This window comes from Chiloscyllium plagiosum, unplaced genomic scaffold (assembly GCF_037043375.1).
Source record: "Chiloscyllium plagiosum isolate Xiang-an unplaced genomic scaffold, Cpla_swu_hap1 HiC_scaffold_23, whole genome shotgun sequence".
Taxonomy (NCBI): Eukaryota; Metazoa; Chordata; class Chondrichthyes; order Orectolobiformes; family Hemiscylliidae; genus Chiloscyllium; species Chiloscyllium plagiosum.
Window position 1 is genome coordinate 16,473,953 of NW_028270161.1, and position 24,715 is coordinate 16,498,667.

General features: G+C 41.8%; 1 protein-coding gene across 1 annotated transcript in view; it reads left to right on the forward strand.

Moving 5' to 3' along the window:
- The window catches only part of exoc4 (exocyst complex component 4), a 604,047-nt gene that overhangs the window by 217,314 nt on the left and 362,018 nt on the right, over positions 1-24,715 (forward strand). The window contains exon 9 of the mRNA XM_043714034.2: positions 15,420-15,516. Coding sequence (XP_043569969.2) covers positions 15,420-15,516 — 97 coding nt within the window. The remainder of the gene's footprint in view (positions 1-15,419; positions 15,517-24,715) is intronic.

Sequence of the window (24,715 nt, forward strand, 5' to 3'; positions counted from 1 at the left end):
GACAGTCGCCCAAAGCTGGAATTGAACCTGAGTCCCTGGCGCTGTGAGGCAGCAGTGCTAGCCACTGTGCCACCATGCTGAGGTTTGTTCAATTATTACCAAACAAAGCTGTTCTAAACTTGAAAACTGTTGCAATTCATCATACACTTAAAGAACAATAGTGATGGAGCAAATGGTACATGGAACAGTCTATCTTCTGCAGCTACATTGGCACCATTCTGCATTTTTTCTTCCGCGCCACCTCATGCTCCCACAAGGAGGTTGAACAGTTCGTCAACTTCACAAACACCTTCCCCCTGATCTCGATTTCACCTGGGCCATCTTGGGTACCTCCTTCCCCTTCCTGGACCTCTTCATCTCCATTTCCAGTGACCAACTCAACATGGACATCTACTTCAAACCCACCAACTCTCACAGCTACCTAGAGTACACCTCCCCCCACCCTACCTTCTGTAAAAACGCTATCCCTTACTCCCAATTCCTCCACCTCCACCGCATTTGCTCCCAGGAGGACCAATTCCACCATAGAACATCCCAGATGGCCTCCTTCTTCAAGGACCGCAATTTCCCTTCCCAAGTCTTCGACGATGCCCTCCAGCGCATCTCCTCCACTTCCCACACCTCTGCCCTTGTACCCCACCACTCCAATCACTACAAGAACAACCTCCCTGGTCCTCACCTTCCACCCTACCAACCTCCAGACACAATACATCATCCTCTGCAATTTCCATCATTACAAACAGACCCCATCACCAGAGATATATTTCCCTCCCTATTCCTACCTGTGTTCAGCAGAAATCATTCCCTCCGTGAGTCCCTTGTTAGGTCCATGGCCCCCACCAACCCACTGTCCTCTCCCAGCATCTTCCCTTGCCACCGCAAGAAGTGTAAAACCTGTGCCCACACCTCCGCCCTTACTTCTATCTAAGGTCCCAAAGGATCCTTCCACATCAGGCAAAGATTTTCCTGCACCTCCACACATGTCATCTACTGTGTCAGTTGTTTCTGATGTGGTCTCCTCTACACTGGGGAGACAGGACGCCAACTTGCAGAACGGTTCAGAGAACATCTCTGGGGCACGCACGAAACATCCCCACCGCCCTGTGGCCGAACTCTTCAACTCCCCCTCCCCTCCTCCAAGGACATGCAAGTGCTGGGCCTCCTCCACTGCCAGCTTCTAGCCACCTGACACCTGGAGGAAGAGCGCTTTATCTTCCACTTTAAGCCCCTCCAACCACACGGGATTAATGTTGATTTCACCAGTTTCCTCATCTTCCATTTCCCAGATCCAACCCTACAACTCAGCACCACTGATCTGTCCTACCTGTCTATCTTCTTTCCCATCTATCCGCTCCACCCTCTGCTCTGATCTATCGCCATCACCCCCCATGTCCATCTGCCGATTGCATTCCCAGCTACCTTCCCCCAGCCTCACCTCTCTCCCATTTATCTCCTCGCCCCCTTGGGCCTCCCCTCACATTCCTGATGAAGAGTTTATGCTCGAAACATCGACTCTCCTGCACCTCTGATGCTGCTTGATCAGGTGTGCTTTTCCAATACCACACTTTTTGACTTTGATCTCTAGCATCTGCAGTCCTCAGTTTCTCCCAAATGATAGCTCAGTACTGTTTGCCAGAGGTCTTTGCTGGGCAGCCTAACATAATTGTTCATTTTCTCTGAAAACTTTGGACCATTCAAAAATACATCATAACTCAAATAAGTTTAAGTTTGCATTTCATTATTGGCATTTGATTTTACTTGCCTCTACAGAGCCTTTTTCACATGTTGACCTAGAGGCTGGAGCAATAAAGAATGCTGATTAAACAGGCATTGTTGGCCAGTCACACAGCAGTCATAGCTACAGAAATGATTACACTATGGTGCACAAATATTTCAAAAGATATAAAACCCAGGATTTGAGCTATCCTAATAGAATACCATTCTTATAACAAAGTATTGTTTAGATACATCAAGACAAATGCTATTCATGACTAATTTTGAAAATTATTCTTTGAACTGTTGCTATTATCTTTCCCAGGGCAGAAAAGCACCTTAATTTTATGTAATGTGGGTTTGTAGCTAGAGAACATCATCTTGGTAATTCACTATAGTAACTGTTTGACGAACCGAAGCACTTGCAGATTTGAATGTGATGACCGATTTCTTCTACAGACGAGTTTCTCTCTTGGGACTTCAGGAATGCTAGGGGCTATAAAACAATTTACATATAAACATGTGGAATTAATGGTTATAGTGACTCTGAATATTCATGATGTTCATTTTTGTTCAGGGAAACTTGATTCTATTTCTTGATAATGAATTCATTACAATAACTGCATACCTTTGATGCCTTGGGATATTTTCTAAGACAAATGCTTATAATAGGCAGTGATTAATCTCCACACAGTGGAACAACATTAAAATTCTTATTGCTAACTAACTGGTTCACAGTTCAAAACTGAAGATTTGTCCTCCATTCTTTTTGTAACAGATGTGAAAACTGATGGAAATTCTTCAGATGTTATTGCGTGCTCAGCTTCCCACCCTCCCTCAGCTTCTCAGATTCCTATTATAAATACCATGACAAATTAAGAACTGGCTTCAAGAATATGCAGAATGAATAAAAAAGCAAAATGCTTCAGATTTGGCAAATCTAAAATAAGTATGCAAAAAATGCTAAAAAGATTCAGCAGATACCTATCATTGGTCTCCACTTATAGGAAGGGATTGTACTGGACGGAGTGCAGAGGAAATTCACCTGGATGATGCTTCACATGGAGCATTTCAGCAATGAAGAGATCCTAAATAAGCTTTGATTGATTGTTTTCTTTGGAGCAGGGAAGATTGAGGAGTACCTGATCGAGGGTGTATAAGAATATTAGGAGCATGGATCGGAAGCAGCTGTTCCCCTTCGACAAAGGGTCCCTAACAAGGAGCTATGCTTTTCAAGTGAAAAGCTGAAGGTTTAAAGAGATTTGAGGAAAAATGTATTAACCCAGAGGCTGGTGGCATTCTGGAATGCACTGCTTGAGAGGCTATTTGAGGCGAGCAGCCTTATAATCATTAAAAAGTACTTGAATGAACACTATTTCTCTCCCACACAGAGGAGAGGAAAATATGTTAGAACTCGTTATTAAGGAAATGAGAAATAAGCACTTGGATAATCATCTTCTGATTAAACTGTAGTAAATATGGATTTGTGAACGGGCAGTCCTGTTTGATGAACTTCTTGGAGTTTTTGAGAATGTTACAAACAAAATTGAGGAAGGGAAGTCCATGGTCATAGCATTCTTGAATTTTGATTAAGCTTTTGATAAGGTCCTAGGATATTTGTTAACAAATTGAAGTGGGATAGGAGGTAATGTATTGGCATAGATTAAGGACTGACAAGAAAGCAGAAAACAAACATACATGCCATTCTTAGATTGGCAGGCAGCGGCTCATGAGATTCTCCATTCATAATACATGTCAATGATTTGGAGTTGGGGACCAAATGTCTCATTTACAGGTTGGCAAATGATACAAAGCTAAATGGGAATGGATGGTGTAAGAAAAATGTAAAGTGGTTTCTGCTTATACATTGGCCAAGACATAGCAGATGGAATATAATGTGTAAATTGTAACCATCCACTTTGATATTGGAACAGATGTGTGGAGTATGTCTTAAATTGTAAGAGGCTACAAAGTGTAGGCATACGAGGGACTTTGGTGTCCTTGACAAGTCGCTGAAGGCTTTATTACAAAAGGATTTGAATATAGAGTCGTGAAGTCTTGTGTCTGCTCTTGAGAAGCTTGGTTAGATCACACCTAGGGTACTGTTATACATGATTCACGATTTGCCTGTAACTTTACTTACCTGGTTAGGAGCATACTGGACCATTTTACTTTGGTTTGTAAGGTCAATAGAGATGAGACTGTGTGCAAAAATGGCACCATGTATCAAAGTTGATCAGTGCCATGAACAAAAGAAATTTTACAATTGACCAAAGTTTTCTGAAGTTGAATGAAAACCCAATGCTCTGTCACAGTTCTGAAAACAGCAAGCAACATGAGATGAGGAAAACAGTGAAGGATGGAATTCAGTCGTCATTATTCACCCTTCTGATCTTGAGTCTCATCTAAGCTAATATCCAACTGCTTTTTGTATTTTGTATCTTTGCTACTACTTCAGCTGTTAGGTTATTGTCAATAACTTTCCCAATTTCATTAAGATGGTCTTTGTCCATGGTATTTGCTGAGTTAATGTTTTTGACTTATGAATATCTGTTGCTTCTCCATCTTCCTCTTCCAGGTACTTTCACTTGTTTCTAGGATACACAGTAAGACTGTATGGTTCACACTTATATTTCTTGTAGAGTCATTGAGATGTAAAGCATGGAAACAGACCCTTCAGTCCAACTTGTCCGTGCTGACCAGATAGCCTAAATTAATCTTGTCTCATTTGCCAGCATTTGACCTATATCCTGCCAAACCCTTCCTCTTCATCTACCCATCCATATGCCTTTTAAATGTTGTACTTGTACGGGCCTCCACCACTTCTTCTGGCAGCTCATTCCATACACGCACCACCCTCAGCATGAAAATGTTGCCCCTGAGGTCCCTTTCATATGTCCCTGATTTATTGACTAAGATTCACAGCTTACAGAAACTGATAATAGGTGAGTTGATTGGCTTTCTTCAGCTTATTATATTTCTTATATTCACTAATGGGATGTAGGCATCACTGGCTGGGCCAGCATGCATTGCCCATCCCTTGTTGCCCTTGAGACTGTCATGATAAGCCCTTGGAATTTTTTTTAACGATAGAGAAATTACAGCTCCTTCCTTTCTCAGGCCCGATGGCTTCTGACCAAAAGACCACGTCCATGTGTTGTTCTGCTACCTGAGATCCAATCACATAGTTGTTTGCAGGTAGAAGGCCTTTGTCACTAATAACTGATCACCATTTTCCAGAAAATTTGCCATTTACTGTCAGCCGAATCTCCATTCATACACATCCCTTGGTCCAGCTTATTTGCATGAATATGTCCCCCACTTCTTAAACCAACAGCAATGTCAACAGAACTGATGTCAGGTATTATGGTTTTAAGAAGTGTAGCAATCTTTCCCATGATCCATGGTTTTAAAAAACAGTTGAAACTTTATTGCTGGAACAGCACAGCAGGTCAGGCAGCATCCAGGGAACAGGAGATTCGACGTTTCGGGCACAGGCCCTTCTTCAGGAATGAGCAGAGAGTGTTCAGCAGGAGAAGATAAAAGGTAGGGAGGAGGGACTTGGAGGAGGGGAGTTGGAAATGTGATAGGTGGAAAGAGGTCAAGGTGAGGGTGATAGGTCGGAGTAGGGTGGAGGCGGAGAGGTCAAGAAGAAGACTGCAGGTCAGGAAGGCGGTGCCGGGCTGGAAGGATCCGGCTGAGACAAGGTGGGGGGAGGGGGGATGAAGAAACTGGTGAAGTCCAAGTTCATCCCCTGCGGTTGGAGGGTTCCCAGTCGGAAGATAAGACGCTCCTCCTCCGACCGTCGGGTTGTCGCAGGGGATGAACTTGGACTTCACCAGTTTCTTCATCCCCCCTCCCCCCACCTTGTCTCAGCCGGATCCTTCCAGCCCGGCACCGCCTTCCTGACCTGCAGTCTTCTTCTTGACCTCTCCGCCTCCACCCTACTCCGACCTATCACCCTCACCTTGACCTCTTTCCACCTATCACATTTCCAACTCCCCTCCTCCAAGTCCCTCCTCCCTACCTTTTATCTTCTCCTGCTGAACACTCTCTGCTCATTCCTGAAGAAGGGCCTGTGCCCGAAACGTCGAATCTCCTGTTCCCTGGATGCTGCCTGACCTGCTGTGCTGTTCCAGCAATAAAGTTTCAACTTTGATCTCCAGCATCTGCAGACCTCACTTTCTCCTTTAAAAAACAGTCCATCATCAAAAATATGGAAACACAAAATTATATAGTCTTTGTGGGAAACCTGCAGATATTATGCTCTTAGATTTCCAAAATGCATTTGATAAGATGCTACATCCAAGGTTATTGCACAAAGTATGAACTTCTTGTAAGGAATAATATGTAAGCTAATCTATGGAATTTCCTTCCTCCGAAAACATTGGAGACTGGGTCATAGAATTTATTCAAGGCTGAGTTAGATCGTGTTTTGATAGGCGAGGGAGTCGTGGGTTCTTAGGGAAGACATGCAAGTGGAATTGAGATCATGGTCCTAACATCTCTGATCTCATTCACTGCAGAGTTGGTGGAAAGGGTTGAATGGACAGATCCTACAATGACCTATGTTGCTATGAATATCCAGTCATTTTGAAACTTTTCTTTGTTCTGGACATCATCTTCACAAGTACTTTAATGTAAATTTTTGTTGCCTGAATGAATGGTGCACCAGTATCTTCAAAGAAACTTGATATCATCCAGGGCAAAGCAACATTATTGCTCACCACTGTCTAAACATTTTGTCCTCCCTTCTCCGCTGTACAGTTGCAACAGTACTTCCCATCTCCTTGCCAATGGGAAGGCGATGGCCTAGTGGTATCATCACTAGGCTATTATGTAGCGTTTTGAGGACCCAGGTGTGAATTTGAATTCAACAAAAAAAAATCTGCAATTAAGAATCTACTGAAAACCATGAAGTGACTGTCATAATAAAAAGGGCTGGGTCACGGAAGAAGTCTGCCATCCTCACCTGGTCTGGCCTACATGTGACTTTCGAAGCACAGTAATGTGGTTGACTCACAGTTGCTCTTTGACATGGCTTAGCAAATCATTCAATTGTGCCAATTGCTACAAAGTCTCAGAGAAATGAAACCAGATGATTCATCTGGCATTGATCTAGGCATCGGAAAAGACAACAGAAGCAGCCCTGTGGACCCTGCAAAGTCCTCCTTACTGATATCTGGGGCCAGTGCCAAAATTGGGAGAGCTGTCTCACAGACTACATCCGAATGTAGTCATACCCGCGGAATCAAACCTGACAGACGATGTCCCTGACACTTTTATCACCATCCCTGGATATGTCCTGTCCCACTGGCAGGATAGACCTGCCTGAGGAAGTATCTCAGTGGTGTACAGTCGGGAGAGAATTGCCATGAGAGTCCTCAACATTGACTGCAGACCCCATGAAGTTTCATGGCTTCAGGTTAAACATGGGCGAGTAAACCTCCTGCTGATTACCATGTACCATCCTCCCTCAGCCGATGAATCAGTACTCCTCCATGTTGAACAACACTTGGAGGAAGCAGTGAGGATGGCAAGAGCACAACGTGTTCTGTTGGTTGGTGATTTCAATGTCCATCACCAAGATGGCTCGACAGCAGTACCACTGATCGAGCCAATTGGGTCCTAAAGAATGTAGCTGCTGGACTGGATCTGTGGCAGGTGGTGAGGGAACCAATAAGAGGGAAAACCATACTTGACCTCATTCTTGGCAGTCTGCCCTCTGCTGATGCATCTGTCCGTGACAGTATTGGTAAGAGCGGCCACTACACAGTCCTTGTGGTGACTAAGTCCTGCCTTCATGCAGAGAATAACCTCCATCATGTGTGATACTATCTCCATGCCAAATAGGACAGACTTTCAAGAGATCGAGCAATTCATCTGTGATTCCTCAACCTGAAAGCAGTCCATGTCCAAATGCAACAAAATCTAGACAATTTCCAGGCTTGAGCTTGCAAGTGGCAAATTACATTCACGCCACACAAGTGCCAGACTATGACTGTCACCAATAAGAGACAACTGCCCCTTGGTGTTCAATGGTGTTACCATCACTGAATCCCCTATTGTCATCGTCCTCGAGGGTTATCATTGTCCAGAAACTCAACTGGATTCACCACATAAACACAGTGGCGACAAGAGCAGGTCAGAGGCTCAGCATGCTGCAGCAAGTAACTCGCCTCCTGATTCCCTAAAACGCCTGTCCACCATCTACTAGGCACAAGTCAGGATTGTGATAGAATACTCCCCATTTCCCTCAATGGATGCAGCTCCAACAACACTGAAGGTTGATACTGTTCAGGACAAAGTAGCTGCTTGATTGCCACTATATCCAAAAGTATCCACTCCCTCTACCACCAACGCTCAGTAGCAGCAGTGTATACTGTCTACAAGATGCACTGCAGAAATTCATCAACGACCCTCAGACAGAACATTCCAAATGCACAACCACTTCCATCTAGAAGGACAAGGACAGCAGATATATGGGAATACCACCACCTTCACATTCCCCTCAAAGCCACTCACCATCTGACTTGGCAATTTATCATCACTGGATCAAAATCTTGGAATTTCCTCCGTAAGGGCATTGTAGGTGAACCCACAGCAGGTGGATTGCAGTGGTTCAAGAAGGCAGCTCAGGACCACCACCTCCAGGACAACTAGGAATGGACAATAAATGCTGGCCAGCCAGCGATGCCCACATTCCACAAATGAATAAGAGAAAGCATCTTTCAACAGGAGGTTCCATTTTGTCCACATTAGTCATAGGCGATAGAGGGTAGCGGTGAATGGATGTTTTTCAGAATGGAGGGTTGTGGTTAGTGGTGTTCCACAGGAATCAATGCTGGGACCTATGCTGTTTTTAGTCTACATAAATGATTTGGAGGAAAATATATCTAGTCTAATTAATAAGTTTGTGGACGATGCAAGCATTTGTGGTGTTGCGGACTCTCAGAGGATACAGCAGAATATGGATCAGTTGGAGGCATGGGCGGAAAAATGGCAAATAGAGTTTAATCCGGACAAATATGAAGTGAGGCATTTTGGAAGATTAAGTACAGTTGGAAATTATACATGGAATGGCAGAACCCTTGGGAGTATTGATATGCTGAGGGATCTATGTGTCCAGGTCCACAGATCACTGAAGGTGGCAGTGAAGTTAGATAAGGTTGTAAAAAAGACCAATGGCATGCTTGCCTTCACTGGAAGGGGCATTGAGTACAAGGATAGACAGGTTATGCTACAGCTTTGTAGAATGTTTGTATCATCAATCGTCACAGGTGAGGTGCCAGAAGACTTGGAGGTTGGCAAACGTGGTGCTACTGTTTAAGAAGGGTGGTAAGGACAAGCCAGGGAACTATAGACCAGTGAGCCTGACCTCGGTGTTGGGCAAGTTGTTGGAGGGAATCCTGAGGGACAGGATGTATATGTATTTGGAAAGGCAAGGACTGATTAGGAATAGTCAACATGGCTTTGTGCATGGGAAATCATGTCTCACAAACTTGATTGAATTTTTTGAATAAGTAACAAAGGGGATTGATGAGGGCAGAGTGGTAGGTGTGATCTATATGGACTTCAGTAAGGCGTTCGACAAGGTTCCCCATGGGAGACTGATTAGCAAGGTTAGATCTCACAGAATAAAGGGAGAACTAGCCATTTGGACACAATGATAGAAGACAGAGGGTGGTGGTGGAGGGTTGTTTTTCAGACTGTAGGCCTGTGACCAGTGGAGTTCCGCAAGGATCGGTACTGAGTCCCCTACTCTTTATCATTTACGTAAATGATTTGGATGCGAGCATAAGAGGTATAGTTAGTAAGTTTGCAGATGACACCAAAATTGGAGGTGTAGTGGACAGCGAAGAGGGTTACCTCAGATTACAACAGGATCTGGTCCAGATGGGCCAATGGGCTGAGAAGTGGCAGATGGAGTTTAATTCAGATAAATGCAAGGTGCTGCATTTTGGGAAAGCAAATCTTAGCAGGACTTATACACCTAATGGTAAGGTCCTAGGGAGTGTTTCTGAACAAAGAGACCTTGGAGTTCAGTTCATAGCTCCTTAAAAGTGGAGTTGCAGGCAGATAGGATAGTGAAGAAGGTGTTTGGTAAGCTTTCCTTTATTGGTCAGAGTATTGAGTACAGGAGTTGGGAGGTCATGTTGCAGCAGTACAGGACATTAGTTAGGCCACTGTTGGAATATTGTGTGCCATTCTGGTCTCCTTCCTATTGGAAAGATGTTGTAAAACTTGCAAGGGTTCAGAAAAGATAATCTAGGATGTTGCCATGGTTGGAGGATTTGAGCTATAGGGAGAGGCTGAACAGGCTGGGGCTGTTTTCCCTGGAGCGTTGAAGGCTGAGGGGTGACCTTATAATGGTTTACAAAATTATGAGGGACATGGATAGGGTAAATAGACAAAGTCTTTTCCCTGGGGTCGGTGAGTCCAGAACTAGAGGGCATAGGTTTAGGGTGAGAGGGGAAAGATGTAAGAGGGACCTAAGGGGCAATGTTTTCACGCAGAGGGTGGTACGTGTATGGAATGAGCTGCCAGAGGATGTGGTGGAGGCTGGTACAATTGCAACATTTAAGAGGCATTTGGATGGGTATATGAATAGAAAGGATTTGTAGGGATATGGGCCGGGTGCTGGCAGGTGGAACTAGATTGGGTTGGGATATCTGGTTGGCATGGACAGGTTGAACCGAAGGGTCTGTTTCCACGCTGTACATCTCTGACTCTAGGTAGCTCCCAATTGGAATATTGCGTACATTTCTGGTCACCACGCCACCAGAAGGATATGGATGCTTTGGAGAGGGTACAGAAAAGGTTTACCAGGATGTTGCCTGGTATGGGGGATTTTAGCTATGAAGAAAGGTTGGATAGACTGGGTTTGTTTTCACTAGAATGCAGGAGGTTAATGGGTGACCTGATGTAAGATTATGGATGGAGTGGAAAGTATGAAGATTTTTTCTGGCATGGAGGGATTAATTACTGGGGGACACAGGCTTAACGTGTAAGCTTTTTCCTGGGGTAGAAGGGTTAATTACCAGAGAACACTGGGTCAAGGTGCGAGGGCCGGGATGTTTAACAGATGTGCGAGTTAAGTTTTCACACAAAGGGTGTTGAGTGCCTGGAACATGCTGCTAGAGAAGCTGGTGGAAGCAAACATATTATCAGCATTCAAAAAGCGCCTTGACAAATACATTAATAGGAAGGAAATCGAGGGATATGGATCCTCTAAGTGAAGACCGTTTTAGTATGGAAGGGCACAATGTTTTCACGCAGGCTTGGAGGGCCTCAAGGCCTATTCCTGTGTTGCATTTTTGTTCTTTGAAGTAAATGGGCAGCAGCAAGGGGACGCCACCACCTGTATGTCTCTCTTCAAGCAACGTACCATCCTAATAAAATCTGAAAGAACTATGGATGCTGTAAATCAGAAACCAAAGCAGAAAATGCTGGAAAAACTTGGCAGGCCTGGCAGCATCTGTGAAGAGAAATCAGAGTTTATGTTTCGGGTCTGCACCTTTTTTTTCTGTCACAGCTGTATAAAACTTTAGTTAGGCCACATTTGTAATGTGTGCAGTTCTTGTTGCTGCACTGCCAGAAGAATGTGGACGCTTTGGAGAGAGTGCAGAGAAGGTTTACCAGAATGTTGCTTGGTTTGAAGGGTTTTGAGTGAGTGTCGAGTTTGGATAAAGTTGGATTGTTTCCACTGGAAAGATGGAGGCTGAGAACAACTTGAGAGAGGTCTACAAAATTGAGAGGCATAGATAGGGTTGGTAGAAGCTTTTTCCCAGATGGAAAGGTCAATGACAAGAGCTCATGAATTCAAGATGAATGGAGAAAAGCTTAGGGGAGAAGTGAGGGGAAGGTTTTTCACAGAGAGTGATGATTGCTTGGAACGCACTGCCAGTTGAGGTGGTGGACAGAGGCATGTGAGCAACCTTTAAGGTGTCTCTTGATAGACATATGGTTAGGAATCTGCACAGGCGTTTTGGGCCAAAGGGCCTGCTCCTGTATTATAATGTTCTTTGTTTTTAAGGATAATTGCCAGTTGGCAACAAATGTTGGCCTTATAAGCAGAGGCATGTTCAATAAAAAGATAGAGTATTTTGAGACATGCGAGTCACATCAGAAGGTACCATTTTTGAAAAGCTGACTGTTATCGACTTGTGTTTTTTAATTAAACCTGTGTTCTTGTTGCTTTGGAAATTGGTTTTATTAAGTATGGCATTAGGGTCATAGATGGCATGGATCATAGTATAGCAAGGCTATGCTGCAAGAATTGTAATTTACTGTTCTCCCTGCTTTGTTAACCTTCACAGTGCTCAATTACTCTGCTGCTTATTGGTTTCTATGTTCCTTGCATTCTCAGTACTCCATTCCGATATCAGGCATCCTCTCCAGACGTGAAACATTGTCAATTAAAAGCAGAATTACGCTGTAATAGAATTATTCTGAGAAGTATGATTTTGTCAAATTCTTTAAAGTAGAATATTTTTGCTGTGTAAAATATTCTTAATTGAAGAAATCACAAAAGAAAAGTGTTGCAACAGTCAACATAAAAAAGTACAAGTTGTGAACAATTATATGAAATTAAATACTGAGCTGAAAAATGTGTTGCTGGAAAAGCGCAGCAGGTCAGGCAGCATCCAAGGAGCAGAAGAATCGACGTTTCGGGCATGATCTCTGAAGAAAGGCTTATGCCCGAAACGTCGATTCTCCTGCTCCTTGGATGTTGCCTGACCTGCTGCGCTTTTCCAGCAACACATTTTTCAGCTCTGATCTCCAGCATCTGCAGTCCTCACTTTCTCCTATGAAATTAAACATATTTCCTTTTGACAACATTCTGCGGATTCTTCTCCAGTTAATAATTGTTTTATCTACTTATAGTCATGATGCTTTTAATTTGCCACAACCAAAGTACTGTCCATGGTTATATTGTTTTTGGGTGAAGTGCATTGCAATTTCTTTATGCAGAAATGATTTTTTGTGGTTCCTACTCCAATTCACCTTGGTGTGTCCTGGAGACCTAAGTGAATTTTTTTTGTATTTATGTTGTTGGCTTAAATGGTGCCAGAAATGTCCAAGCTAAATTGTGCTCATTGTTGAATGAGGTGCAAAATTATTGGGGTTTTAACAGCAGTGATGAAAGGCGTGTAATTTATTTAATTGTCCGATTTTTCAAGTCCATATTTTAAAAAGGTGGCGTAATGAGTAATGGTGACTTCTGTGAAGGGGTTAAGAAAAAGATCAGACAGCCCTACCAGCACAGTAGCCTAGTCCATGTTGTGTCATAGAGCAAGTGATTGTGAACTCCTGGAATGTTTGTGGAAACTTGTTTATACGAGAGTGGTTTATGACAGAGTAACGTGGCAGATTTTAACTTGTTTGCACTTTAGAATTATCAATTTTTTTTGTTGATAAACTCCAGATATTGCAAGTTTTTTGGGCAGTTAGGAAAAGACTTGACTGGCCTCAAAAGTATGGTCATTCTCCTGTTGCAGAGGCATTTTTTTTGGACTGTGGGTTTAAACTGGACGAAGATAGAGCTTTAAACTAAGAAAAATATGTAAAAAAAATTTGCAGTTTTAAAATAAGTTAATGGAGCGCATTGTTTACAATGTTGCCTTAATGGAGCAGTGAAGGACAACTCCAGACAAACTGGCACTCAACTGCGTGTGTGTATGTTTAGGTTTAGGGCAATTTTGCATGGATGCAGATTTGGCTTTTCAGTTGGTCCTAGCTGTGAGCTCAGAAGAGCAATAACACCCATGAAGCTTTGTATCTTCCAAAACAAAACAAATCACTTGATGGGCACCACATACACCTCTTGAAGTATACATTGAAAGTTGTCACAGTACTGTGGGCCATCTACATGCTGCATACTGCAACATACTGCAACAACTTACCAACGCTCCTTTTTCAGCTCCTCCAAACCATGAACTCTGTCATGAAGTGCAGGCTTGGCAGGGATCATGACATTATAGTTGGCCTTCCAAATCTAAAAGAATACCTGTATTTCTGGAGTGCTTTTAAACCAGAGATACATATTATTGAAGGAAATTTGACACTAAACCAAATAAGGGAGATAGGAAGACAAATGATGAAACACTCGGTTAAGGAGATATCTTTCAGGACTGTCCTAAAAGAGGAGAGAGAGACTGCTTATGAGGTAGAGAGGTTTTGTGAAGGAATTCTGATACTGTGGGTCCTGGCAATTGAAGGCCAACAATGTTTGACTGAGCAAATTTGGAATGTTGATGATACAGATTATAAATTCAGTTAGATTGTTGAGGTAGGCATGTTAAGAGTTATAAAGGTGCTAAGTCATGAAGGGATTTGAGACATGCATGAGAATTCTATTACCAGACAAGGAACTGATGTGGGTCATTGGGCGTGGGGATGATTGGTGAATGGGAAATAACCAGAGAGGAGAAACTGTGAAGAAAGAACCAGACCTAACATTTCTCTCTATAGATGCTGCCAGACTTGCTGAGTTTCTCGAGCATTTTATGATTTTATTTCAGATTTCCAGAATTTGCAGTTTTTGCTTTTATATAGGGAAAAAGGACTTGGTTTGAGTGAGGATTCGAGCAGCAAAATTTTGTATGCACTTTAGTTTGTGAAGGGTGTCAAATTGGAAGCCTGTTTGTTTGGAGCACTGAATGAAAGCCCAATATGTTCAAAAAATCTACATCCGAAAAGAAAACTGGCAATCGTTCAATTCAGGTTCCAGCTTCATCATTCTCAGGTTTTGAGCAACTTCTGATTTATGAAAATAGAGTGAGTGAATCAAACCAACGATGCACTTGTATGATACTGAGAGTTTCTTCATTATTAAATAGCTAATCTGAAGAGTTAATTAACAATTTTTTACAAATGGTAGCAGACCTAAAAATGCTACGCATTGAAGATTTTAAATCACTGCTATGTGAGCACTATACCATGTTCACCAAGTCTCTGGGTCATAAAGTCATAGGGTCATACAACATGGAAACAGATCCATCAGTACAAACAGTCTGTGCCAAGTGTAATCCCAAAAAAAACTAGTCCAACCTGCCTGCTCCGGGCCCATATCTCTCCAAACCTTTCCTATTAATGTCCCGAACCAAATGTCTTTTAAACGTTATAATTGTACCCGCATCCACCATTTCCTCAGGAAGTTCATTCCATACGTGAGCAACCCTCTGCACAAAAAGAAACATTGTTCTCCCATGTATTTTTTACATCTCTCTCCTCCCACCTTAAAAAATGTGCCCCCTCGTCTTGAAATCCCCTGTTCTTGGGAAACGACAACTACCATTAACTCTATCTGTGCCTCTTACTATTTTATAAATTTCTATCAGGTCATCTCTCAACCTCCTACGCTCCAGAAAAACAAAAGTCCCAGCCTGGCAACATCCTGGTGATCCTCTTCTGAACCCTCTCCAGCTTAATAATAGCCTTCCTATAACTAGGTAACCAGAACTGGACACAGTATTCCAGAAGAGGTCTCACCAATATCCTGTACAACCTCAACATGACCTCCCAACCTGTATTGAGAAATGTTTATGTAGTCCTATGTCACTTTAGCAATGTTATTCAGTTAAAAAACAGGGAACTTTAGCAGTCACACAACCATTTGGTTCACCATATCCCTTTGAAGTGAGGTCCCTTTGGGATCCAAATATTTGATTTGAGTATCTGAATTTGCATGTGTTGCTTTGCAGGAGGAGCTGATGACAATCTAATTGAAGGAGGAGGCACGAAGTTCGTTTGCAAACCTGGAGCTCGGAACATCACGGTTATCTTCCATCCGTTGTTAAGGTATCACGTTTGTCAAAAAGCGAGATATGGATATTTTTATTGCCTGAAACTCTTTTGGTGTACAAATTGCTTTCAATTGATGGCCTTTTGGTATTAGAGAGAATTTTTGTACTTGAAAATAATTTGATCCTATTCAAAATTTTAATAATCCCACGACAAGTAATCAAGAAATATAGAAATATTATTTGACAATGTAGAAGAGCAATATTTCTGATTCATCATAATGTCCTTTTCAAATTAAATTCAGCATTGCTGAACAAAGTTGCTTAGTTTTTGGAAGGCATAAAGTTTTACAAATTTATCCCCTTCTTATCGCTATCAAGATTTCTTCGGTATTGCTGTTAAGGTCAGGGACTTGATGTGCATTGAAAAATTGGAATCCTCTCAATTTGAGATGCAGCAAGTGATAACATGGGCAGAGCACACAATTACACTGCACAAACAAGCTGTCATCGTTTCTCAGTTTCTGTTTCATTACTATCTTTTTTAAAATTTAGACCTGAAGAAACTGTTATTTGAGTTTATTTGCAGACAACTGTTAGCAACGCCAACAATTCTCACATCGCGAATCAAATGGCCACCCACAGTACTTGCAGGGAAAGATGGATATCTATTCTCCATATCCCATTACATTGAATTTTCTCTCCTTTTTTTTAATCCTTTGGGCTTTCTGTGGGTGACAGCCAGTTAAGGCTGAATTAACGGTGCATTAAGACTGGCTTTGGAATCATGCTGATTCCAAACTCAATTAAAACTGCCAAAATTTATTTTGATTAGAACCTTTAGCAGCTGGTGGAGCAAGGAAATCTTGATGCCACCTGTTCTGCACAGAATTTCGGTGTAGGTTCCAGCAGTTTAAGATACGTTCCAGCACACTTACCTTTTGCACCCATTTAATTATTTTCAACAAAAGCAGAAGGAAATAAACTTGGATGTAGATTTTATGCCCATGTTTATGTTAATTCTCTTGGTTGCATTAAAACTGTGCTTTATCCCCATGCTTTCCTCCTTACTCAATTTAGTTGCTGAGATGTCTGCAGTCAATTGCACTTCGGGTGGATTTCAGATGCTTAATAACCTTCTCAAGAGCGATTATAAATGAGCAACAATTGTTGACTTTGCTCGTGATAATGTCACTCCAATAAGAATTTATAAAATCGGTGGCTCACTGCCACTTTCTCAAGGGCAGTTTGCAACTGGAAACACATGCTGGCCTAATCAATAATGCTGACATTTCATGAGAGAATATTAAACATTAGTCCAGGTGAGATGTGAATAGGCAGAATCAGTCTGAAATTCAATGATTTATTTTTCTGATGCTAAAACAAATATGGAAACAAATTTGAAAAGAATTATTCTCTTGTAATTATGCATGTCCAACATCCAGTTTTCATCAAAAAATATAATAATTGAATTATACTTAAACTGCAGACTTGGGGAAAAATAACATACAGAATGAGACTCAATTAGAACATAGAAGTTTCATCATAGTTAAGGTAGGAGCTTGGAGATGAGCTCCTGAATGTTGTACACCAGTTGCAAGATGTAATTGCAGTCCTACCAGTTTACAGCTGGCCACATTTATATTGATGAAATCTTATGATTTTGTGGGAATAAATGATCAAACTGTATTTCAGTGACAGTTGTTGATTTGAGGTAATATTCATGAAATGGTGTTTTTCTAATGATTGCAAATGCTGTAATCTCAGCATGTTATTGATAGAAGCTGTGTGCTCTTGGAGGTGCGTTTGAAGAGTTACTTGTTAAGGACCAGCCAACTCCAAATCATATCTTGAGTATTGACCATAAGCTGATATTCAATAAAAGAATAGAAAATAGTAGCTGACTTGCAATCAAGAGTGGTAATAAAATGGGTCTTTTCCACATGATAGGCAGTGACTAATGGGTATTGCAAGGAAAAATAAACAACCTGGACAAATGAACCAAATGCAACATTTCTAAGCTTGGTGGTGACGCAACTGAGTGTTATTGTGAGTGGTGATCAAGATGCAAGGAGGCTCCAAATTGAGTTTTAGATTAGAGTAGATTAGATTAGATTAGATTACTTACGGTGTGGAAACAGGCTGTTCGGCCCAACAAGTCCACGCCGAAGCGCAATCCACCCAGACCCATTCCCTTACATTTACCCCTTACCTAACACTATGGGCAATTTTGTATGGCCAATTCACCTAACCTGCACATTTTTGGATTGTGGGGGTAAACCGGAGCACCTGGAGGAAACCCACGCAGACACTGGGAGAATTACACACACACAGTCGCCTGAGGCGGGAATTGAACCCAGGTCTCTGGTGCTGTGAGGCAGCAGTGCTAACCACTGTGCCACCGTACCGCCCACTAATGGGCAATCACATGGCCCTCAGTGATGCAAAACTCTATTGTATTCATGTTAGTTCACATTTCATTGTTCAACTGTGGTCAATTTGTCTGCATAAACCGTTTTGAATATTAATGTGATAAATATTAAAAACTTTCCCCATGAACTGAGTGGTGGCTCAGTGATTAGCACTGCTGCCTCACAGCACCAGGGTCCCAGGTTCGATTCCAGCCTCGGGCGACTGCCTGTGTGGAATTTGCACATTCTCCCCTTGTCTGCATGGGTTTCCTCCCAGGTGCTCCGGTTTCCTCCCACAGTCCAAAGATGTGCAGGTCAGGTGAATTGGCCATGCTAAATTGCACATAGTGTTCGGTACATTCGTCAGAGGGAAATGGGTCTGGGTGGGTTACTCTTTGGAGGGTCGGTGTGGACTGGTTGGGCTGAAGGGCCTGTTTCCATACTGTAGAGAATCTAATCTAATTTAAAACTGAAGATTTTATTAATCATATTAAAAATATACTAAAGTTAATATTAATGTGGTTTTTGTTCAATGAGATAGAAAACATTACAAAGATCGAATTCCGAGACATCAATTCACGGAATGAAACATACTTTCACAATTTTTAGCATATTTTTAATTTTATTCATTGTGTGGTTGATTCCCACTCATCAAAGACTAATTTAATGAGACATCTGGCCAACTTAAAATTGCCTCTGGCAGTACCTTGTTTTTTTTCCTTTTCTGCCTCTGTGATTAATGAATTTGTATTGGCAATAAGGCCAGTTTTTACATTTTTTTTCTTCTGTGAAAAGAGATGGAAGACATAATATGCTCTCCTGTTGTTCTGGGAAAAGATGGAAGTAATTGAGTTGCTGACCCTTCTACTCTTAACATTCAGAAACTACATTATGAGTCGCACAAGTTCGACACAATACGTAATTTATTGACATGATTAATAAGAAAGGTATATGATCGGTAAACACAACAATGAGGTCAGAGATAATTCCCCTTTTGCCAAGTCCTGTCCAAAGAATCTCTTTTGAATGTCCAATCTGTTATGAGATTAATTTTGACACTGAAATTTTAGCAGTATTTGTGTGACCTGTTATTAGATTAAAGGCAGATGTACAGTGGGGTCTTACCATGGAATGTCTTGTCTCAAGGATTGCAAATTTTAAATTCAATACTTTAGGATGCATTGAAGTCAACGTAGATGTCTGATTTGTAAGCAATTGACGGCTCAGGAAATGAGTAGTTGTACTTTCACCAATTTTCAATTAGAGTTAGAGAGTCATAAAGATGTACAACACAGAAACAGACCATCCAACTTGTCCATTCTGACCAGATATCCTAACCCAGTCCAGTCCCATTTGCCAGTACTTGGTCCATTTTCCTCTAAACCCTTTCTATTCATATACCTATCCACATGCCTTTTAAATGCTGCAATTGTACCAACCTCTACCACTTTCTCTGGCACCTCATTTCATACATTCATCACTCTCTATGTGAAAAAGTTTCTCCTTAGGTCCCTCTAAAATCTTTCACCTCTCACCCTAAACCTGTGCAGTCTAGTTCTGGACTCCCCCACTCCAGGGAAAAGATCTTGTCTATTTATCCTACCAATGTAAATGCTGTCCCTCCGGATTCCCTCCAACTTGCCCACCACCAATGTGAGGCTCACTGGTCTATAGTTCCCTGACTTTTCCTTGCCATCTTTCTTAAGTAGTGGCACCATGTTAGCCAACCCTTCAGTCTTCCAGCACCTCACCTGTGACTATCGATAGTACAAAAATCAGGCCCAGCAATCACTTTCCTAGCTTCCCACAAAGTGGTAGGTTACGCCTGATCATGTCCTGGGATTTAAACACTTGCATGCATTTCAAGACATTCAGCATTCCCTCTTGTATAATATGGATATTTTTCAAGATGTCACCATCTATTTCCCCACATTCTAAATCTTCCATGTCCTTCTGCACAGTAAACACTGATGCAAAATACTTGTTTAGTATCTTCTCCCATCTCCTGTGGCTCCATAAAAGGTTGCTTTGCTTATCTTTGAGGAGTCCTATTCTCTCCCTAGTTATCCTTTTGTCCTTAATGTATTTACGAAGAACTGAGAACAGGGCAGTAGCAAGGAGGACAAAAGAGAAATAAAGTCTGCACTTGACATAACATATCCATATAGCTAATGGAAACGGAAGTTGGAGTGAAGCTGCATTGTATTGTGGAACTGATGTTGGGTGGAATGTTAGGTACTAAAGCGCAATATTTTATTGTAAGTACTCGGATGAGTGGTAGAGGGTTGAAACTTTGGCCAGAGAATATAATCAGTATCTGGGCTAATTGATGTTCATGTGGCTAAAACCTTTTTGAATCCATATTCAAGTGGTGATGGTGGAGAGATCCAGTTGGGTCTTGACTCCATACTGACAGCTGCAACCTGAGGGATATGCAGATTCGAGACTGGGATGATCTTCAAGGATGCAACACCTTGGAATTATTTTGCTCAGCCTCTCTACCTAGCTCATTTAAGACCCTTAATCATTGAAACCTCCCTGGGTGTTTACTAAGTTGGCTTAACAATTCAGAGGCAGCATGTGGTTGAGAGATAGTAGAGTAGTAGAGCTGAGCATTATTAGTATAGCTATAAAAGCTAACCAACAACTTCAGATGTGACCATAAGGCAAAATAGAAATGAATTCTCAGTGCTCAGGTTTGATTCTTTAGATAGAAGAGAAGTCACAGTGAGAAGGGAGGACATAATATGATGCCTGGAGATGTGCTCTCCACAACTGGATAGACAAAAGTGAAATCAAAAAAAGATGGGCCCACTGAGCTATAAAATGAAGTACTGCACTGGACTTAGTATGCCAAAGGCTCCAGCAGAGTTGAGAAGGATAAATTGTAAAATGGTTACAGCCAAAGAAATCAATAACTCCATTGTTGGATCTCTGCAAGAGCAGTTCCAGGATGGCAGAGGAGTAGGATTCCTCAGCAGGAGCTCTTTACCTCCGTCTGTTTCTTTTGTTTTTTTCCTGTTATGTGTTTTTTATTTCCTTGCCTCCTTCTCCATGATGTCCTGAACTCCTGACCCAGCATAGGTTTGGACCCCTGGCCTTGGCACAGACTCCCACTTCCAACCTCAGCTTTGACTCAGACTCTGAGCCTCAGCGCAATCTCTTGTCTTGGCGGCCTGGCATGACCTCAGTGCAGACTTCCAGCCTCAAGATAATTCCAGAGTGGGTCCCTGAGCTCGAGGTGAAGCCTAACATGGTCTGGAGTCAAGGCCGAGTGCAGACTAAAGACTAGATGCCACCGTGGTGTGGGTTGGAAGGACTGTTGTTTTATTTCTTTCTTTTTCTAATTTGCTTTCCCCCAGGAACTTGTAGTTAAGAATCTGTACCCAGGCACCTTTGTACCTAAGGTGGCATTGTAAGTGGTGACTTGTAAAATTTTCACCGTACTCACTTGAATGCACATGGCATTAAAGCTAATTCTAATTTTTAATTCATTGAGTACAGCTTTCCTACCATTTTCCATTGTATCCGCCAAGTTTGTTGTTCTTCACATAATTATCTGGACCTTTTTTTTTAAAATCCACAATTGAATCAATTTCAGTGATAAAAGAATGAAAATATTGCACCATGCTATGCCATGTCGGGCATGCCAGTAACGTAATATTCTTAATCTTGCCTCAGTCATAAGATGCATTGCAAGCTTGCAGAAATGGATGAACCACTGCCTTGAGTATCTATCATGTAGACATCAAAAGCTATAAAAGCAAGGAAGATCTTGTGTATATAAAGTTCATTTTCGTGTCTTCTCTGTAATTTAAATCTATTTTTGATTTGAACTGCTAATACTGCGCAAGCATAACTATTTTATGCACTGCAAGCTCGCACTCAGAATTACAGGAGAAAGTAAAGATCTCGATCCCAGGAGGTACCTCTCGCCTTCGCGACCAGTCAAAAGAATCAACAGGAATGCGGTCTGTATAAAGCAAGGTTACCAGTTTAATAAAATAAGGCAGCCTGGTGCAGTTTTGTCCAGCAGCACAGAGGTTAAAGCTTCCATGTTCCGTGGCGAAATTGTGTAATTATATTTGAAAAACCAATCAAATCTAATAAGGTGACATGATTGACAGGTTAATCCTGGGAAATAGTTCTTGTTTTACGTAGATCATCTCATGCTGGCAGTTCAAGGTTAGTTTGAGTGGTCAGTTAATGTCTTATGATTCATTTTTGGAAAACTCCATTGTCTGCTTTATCTTCTAATTCAGCTCACTCAGCAAAGCAATACTGCAGGTTCACAGTGTCAAATCATAACTTGAAGCCATTTTGTTGTGTTTATTTTAAATTGAAAAGCCATTTTATGGTTAATAAAAACTTACATATCTGACAACAGCCTAAATTCAAATTTTAAATCCTCATCTCCACCCCCCTTCCCCCCACCCCCCACACCTTTGGTCATTATATGGCCACACCCGTAAATGTGAAGACATGGATCAAATTAATCCAATTCAAAGGCAACCAAAGACTGCTATACTTCGTCTTCCTCCGGGGAGGGACCAGGGGCAGGCAATGGTGCTTCCTCATCTTCATCTAAGTGGAGAAGAAGCATTTTCTGGGTGGAATCAATGTTGTCAATAGAAGCTAATATCATAGCAATAATACACTTAACTATAGCAATACCAACAAAAAGACCAACTAAAACAATAGCAGCATACACAGCCATATGGATTAACCAGTTGTACCATGAGCCAAAACCCCAATCTCCCCATCCTGCACCTTCATTCATTTGACTGACAAAGGTACAGATGTTATCTATATGCCTAGTAATGTTTTCGATGAGGTCAGTGATGCCATGATGCATTTACCTTTAACTCTATCTTCCTTTGCAAGTATATAATCGAGGGCATATCTGTTTTGTTGGGTAAATAGACGCAATTATGAAAGCATGTCCCTAATTTCTGATAGAGCAGCAATCCTCTCATTATCCAAGAGGCTGAGACCACAATGAGATCGTTATGGTTTTGATGACTAACAACTTCTGAAGATCCTCCTATGGAAAAAAAACACTAAGAGCTGCATCTACCAAAGAGTGAGTTTTGCTATTTTGAAGAGCCTTTGGATTCTTCCATTCTGCGCAAAACTCAGGGGAGACTGAACATTTCTCAGGGGAATTCCAATTTCGTTGCCAGGTAATTGGATAGGGAACAGTAGTTGGAAAAACTGTTCCTACAGCTGCAGCACGAAGAGTACTTGCTTTATTCAAGACAGGGTAGTTAGATGCTTTTTTATGACTGAAAAAAATCCCAGGTTTAGTATAGATAATGGAGGGACTTTCTCAATAAGAAGTGGGCCTGTCTTTGTGAATTCCTGGAGTATGTGGATAGTCCATGATTAAATAGTTTGATCCCAGACGCGGAGGGTGAAAATCGTTCAGTCGAATGAGGTGCTTCTCTCGATCAGAGATGTGGTTATTATCCCAGAATGGTTTCACGCATCCCATAATTGGGAAGACATTGGTCCCATTAGGGGTTTCATAATGAAAGTAGATGTTATTACCCACCCTACAAAAGGTTTGAATATGCGAGGTCCTTCAGGGAAGCAGTGACGACTGGTACATTTGCTCATAGCACAGGGGATAGTCTTAGGCACTTTTACTTAAGTGTGCCCCCATCCCTTACCATTGTAGCAATTTGGATAGGTTATTCCGGATTTATTGGAAGAAGTCCATAAACAAGTAGCAGGTGGGGATAGATAATAATTCAAAGAAATATTACGTCCCGTAAATGCTTTAGAACCATTCCATGTTAGGATTTGGGAAGATAAAAGGGGTCAGGGAGTCTTTTGCTGAAGTCAGTGGGTAACAAACCATTTCATCCTTGTCAAATATTCTGTTATGGTTTTTGAGAATCAAATTGTTAGTAAAAGATAATATTTCCCCTTTTCCTCTTTTATGGCATGGTCTATTTGAATGGGGCAAGGCTTACCAGGGTTGCTCATAGTACAATTGAAATCAAACTGACACATAACACTTTGACAAGGTAAAGACCATTGAGGCTTGTTCTGTAAATGGATTGTTCGATCTTGTTGATGTAGTTGACTACTATGACAATCATCTTGGGTAACGTTCCACACATCGAAGAAGTCAGTCTCTTGGCATACAAGAAGATCATCCTGGCTTAGGTGGTATACAGTCTCTTGTTGTTCAGGATCACAAAGATAAGTGGTCCCTTCTTGTATACTAATGCTGGCCATGGTAAGTCCATATATCAGGGTGGAAGTGATTCTGTTCCTGGTAGTCATTTCTGTAGTAAAGATTAGGATATCAAAAACAGAAGAAAAATTACTATTCGAAAAGGCAGCTGTAACATAATAGTCTGGTTCAGATTCCTTTCTCAGTTCTCTTTCATTCTCATCATCGCCATCATCCCCTGCCCTTTAGGTGCATTTCCAATGAGTTTACAATGATGGATGTGAACCCAAGCAGAGCGCCCAGTGACTTTAACAGCAGTTGAGGTGATGAAGACCTGAAAATGTCCTTCCCATCGAGGTTGGAGGCCATTGCATGTCCAATTCTTGATGACGACAAAGGAGCCTGGCTCAGTAGTGTTAACTCCTTCAAGGGAGGGGAGGTTTTTGTGAGCAGCACATACTCGAGAATGGAGCCCTTGCAAAGTTTTAGTTAAGGGGAGGACATAGGAGGGCATGTCGTTTGCCATATGGTGAAAGTGGACAGGGGTATTTGTGTGAAAGCCTTGGTCATAAACTATTTCAGCAGGGGATAAATGGGTTCTACCAGCAGAAGTGCAGTGTAAGTGAAACAGAACCAGAGGCAACAGTTTAACCCAGGAAAGG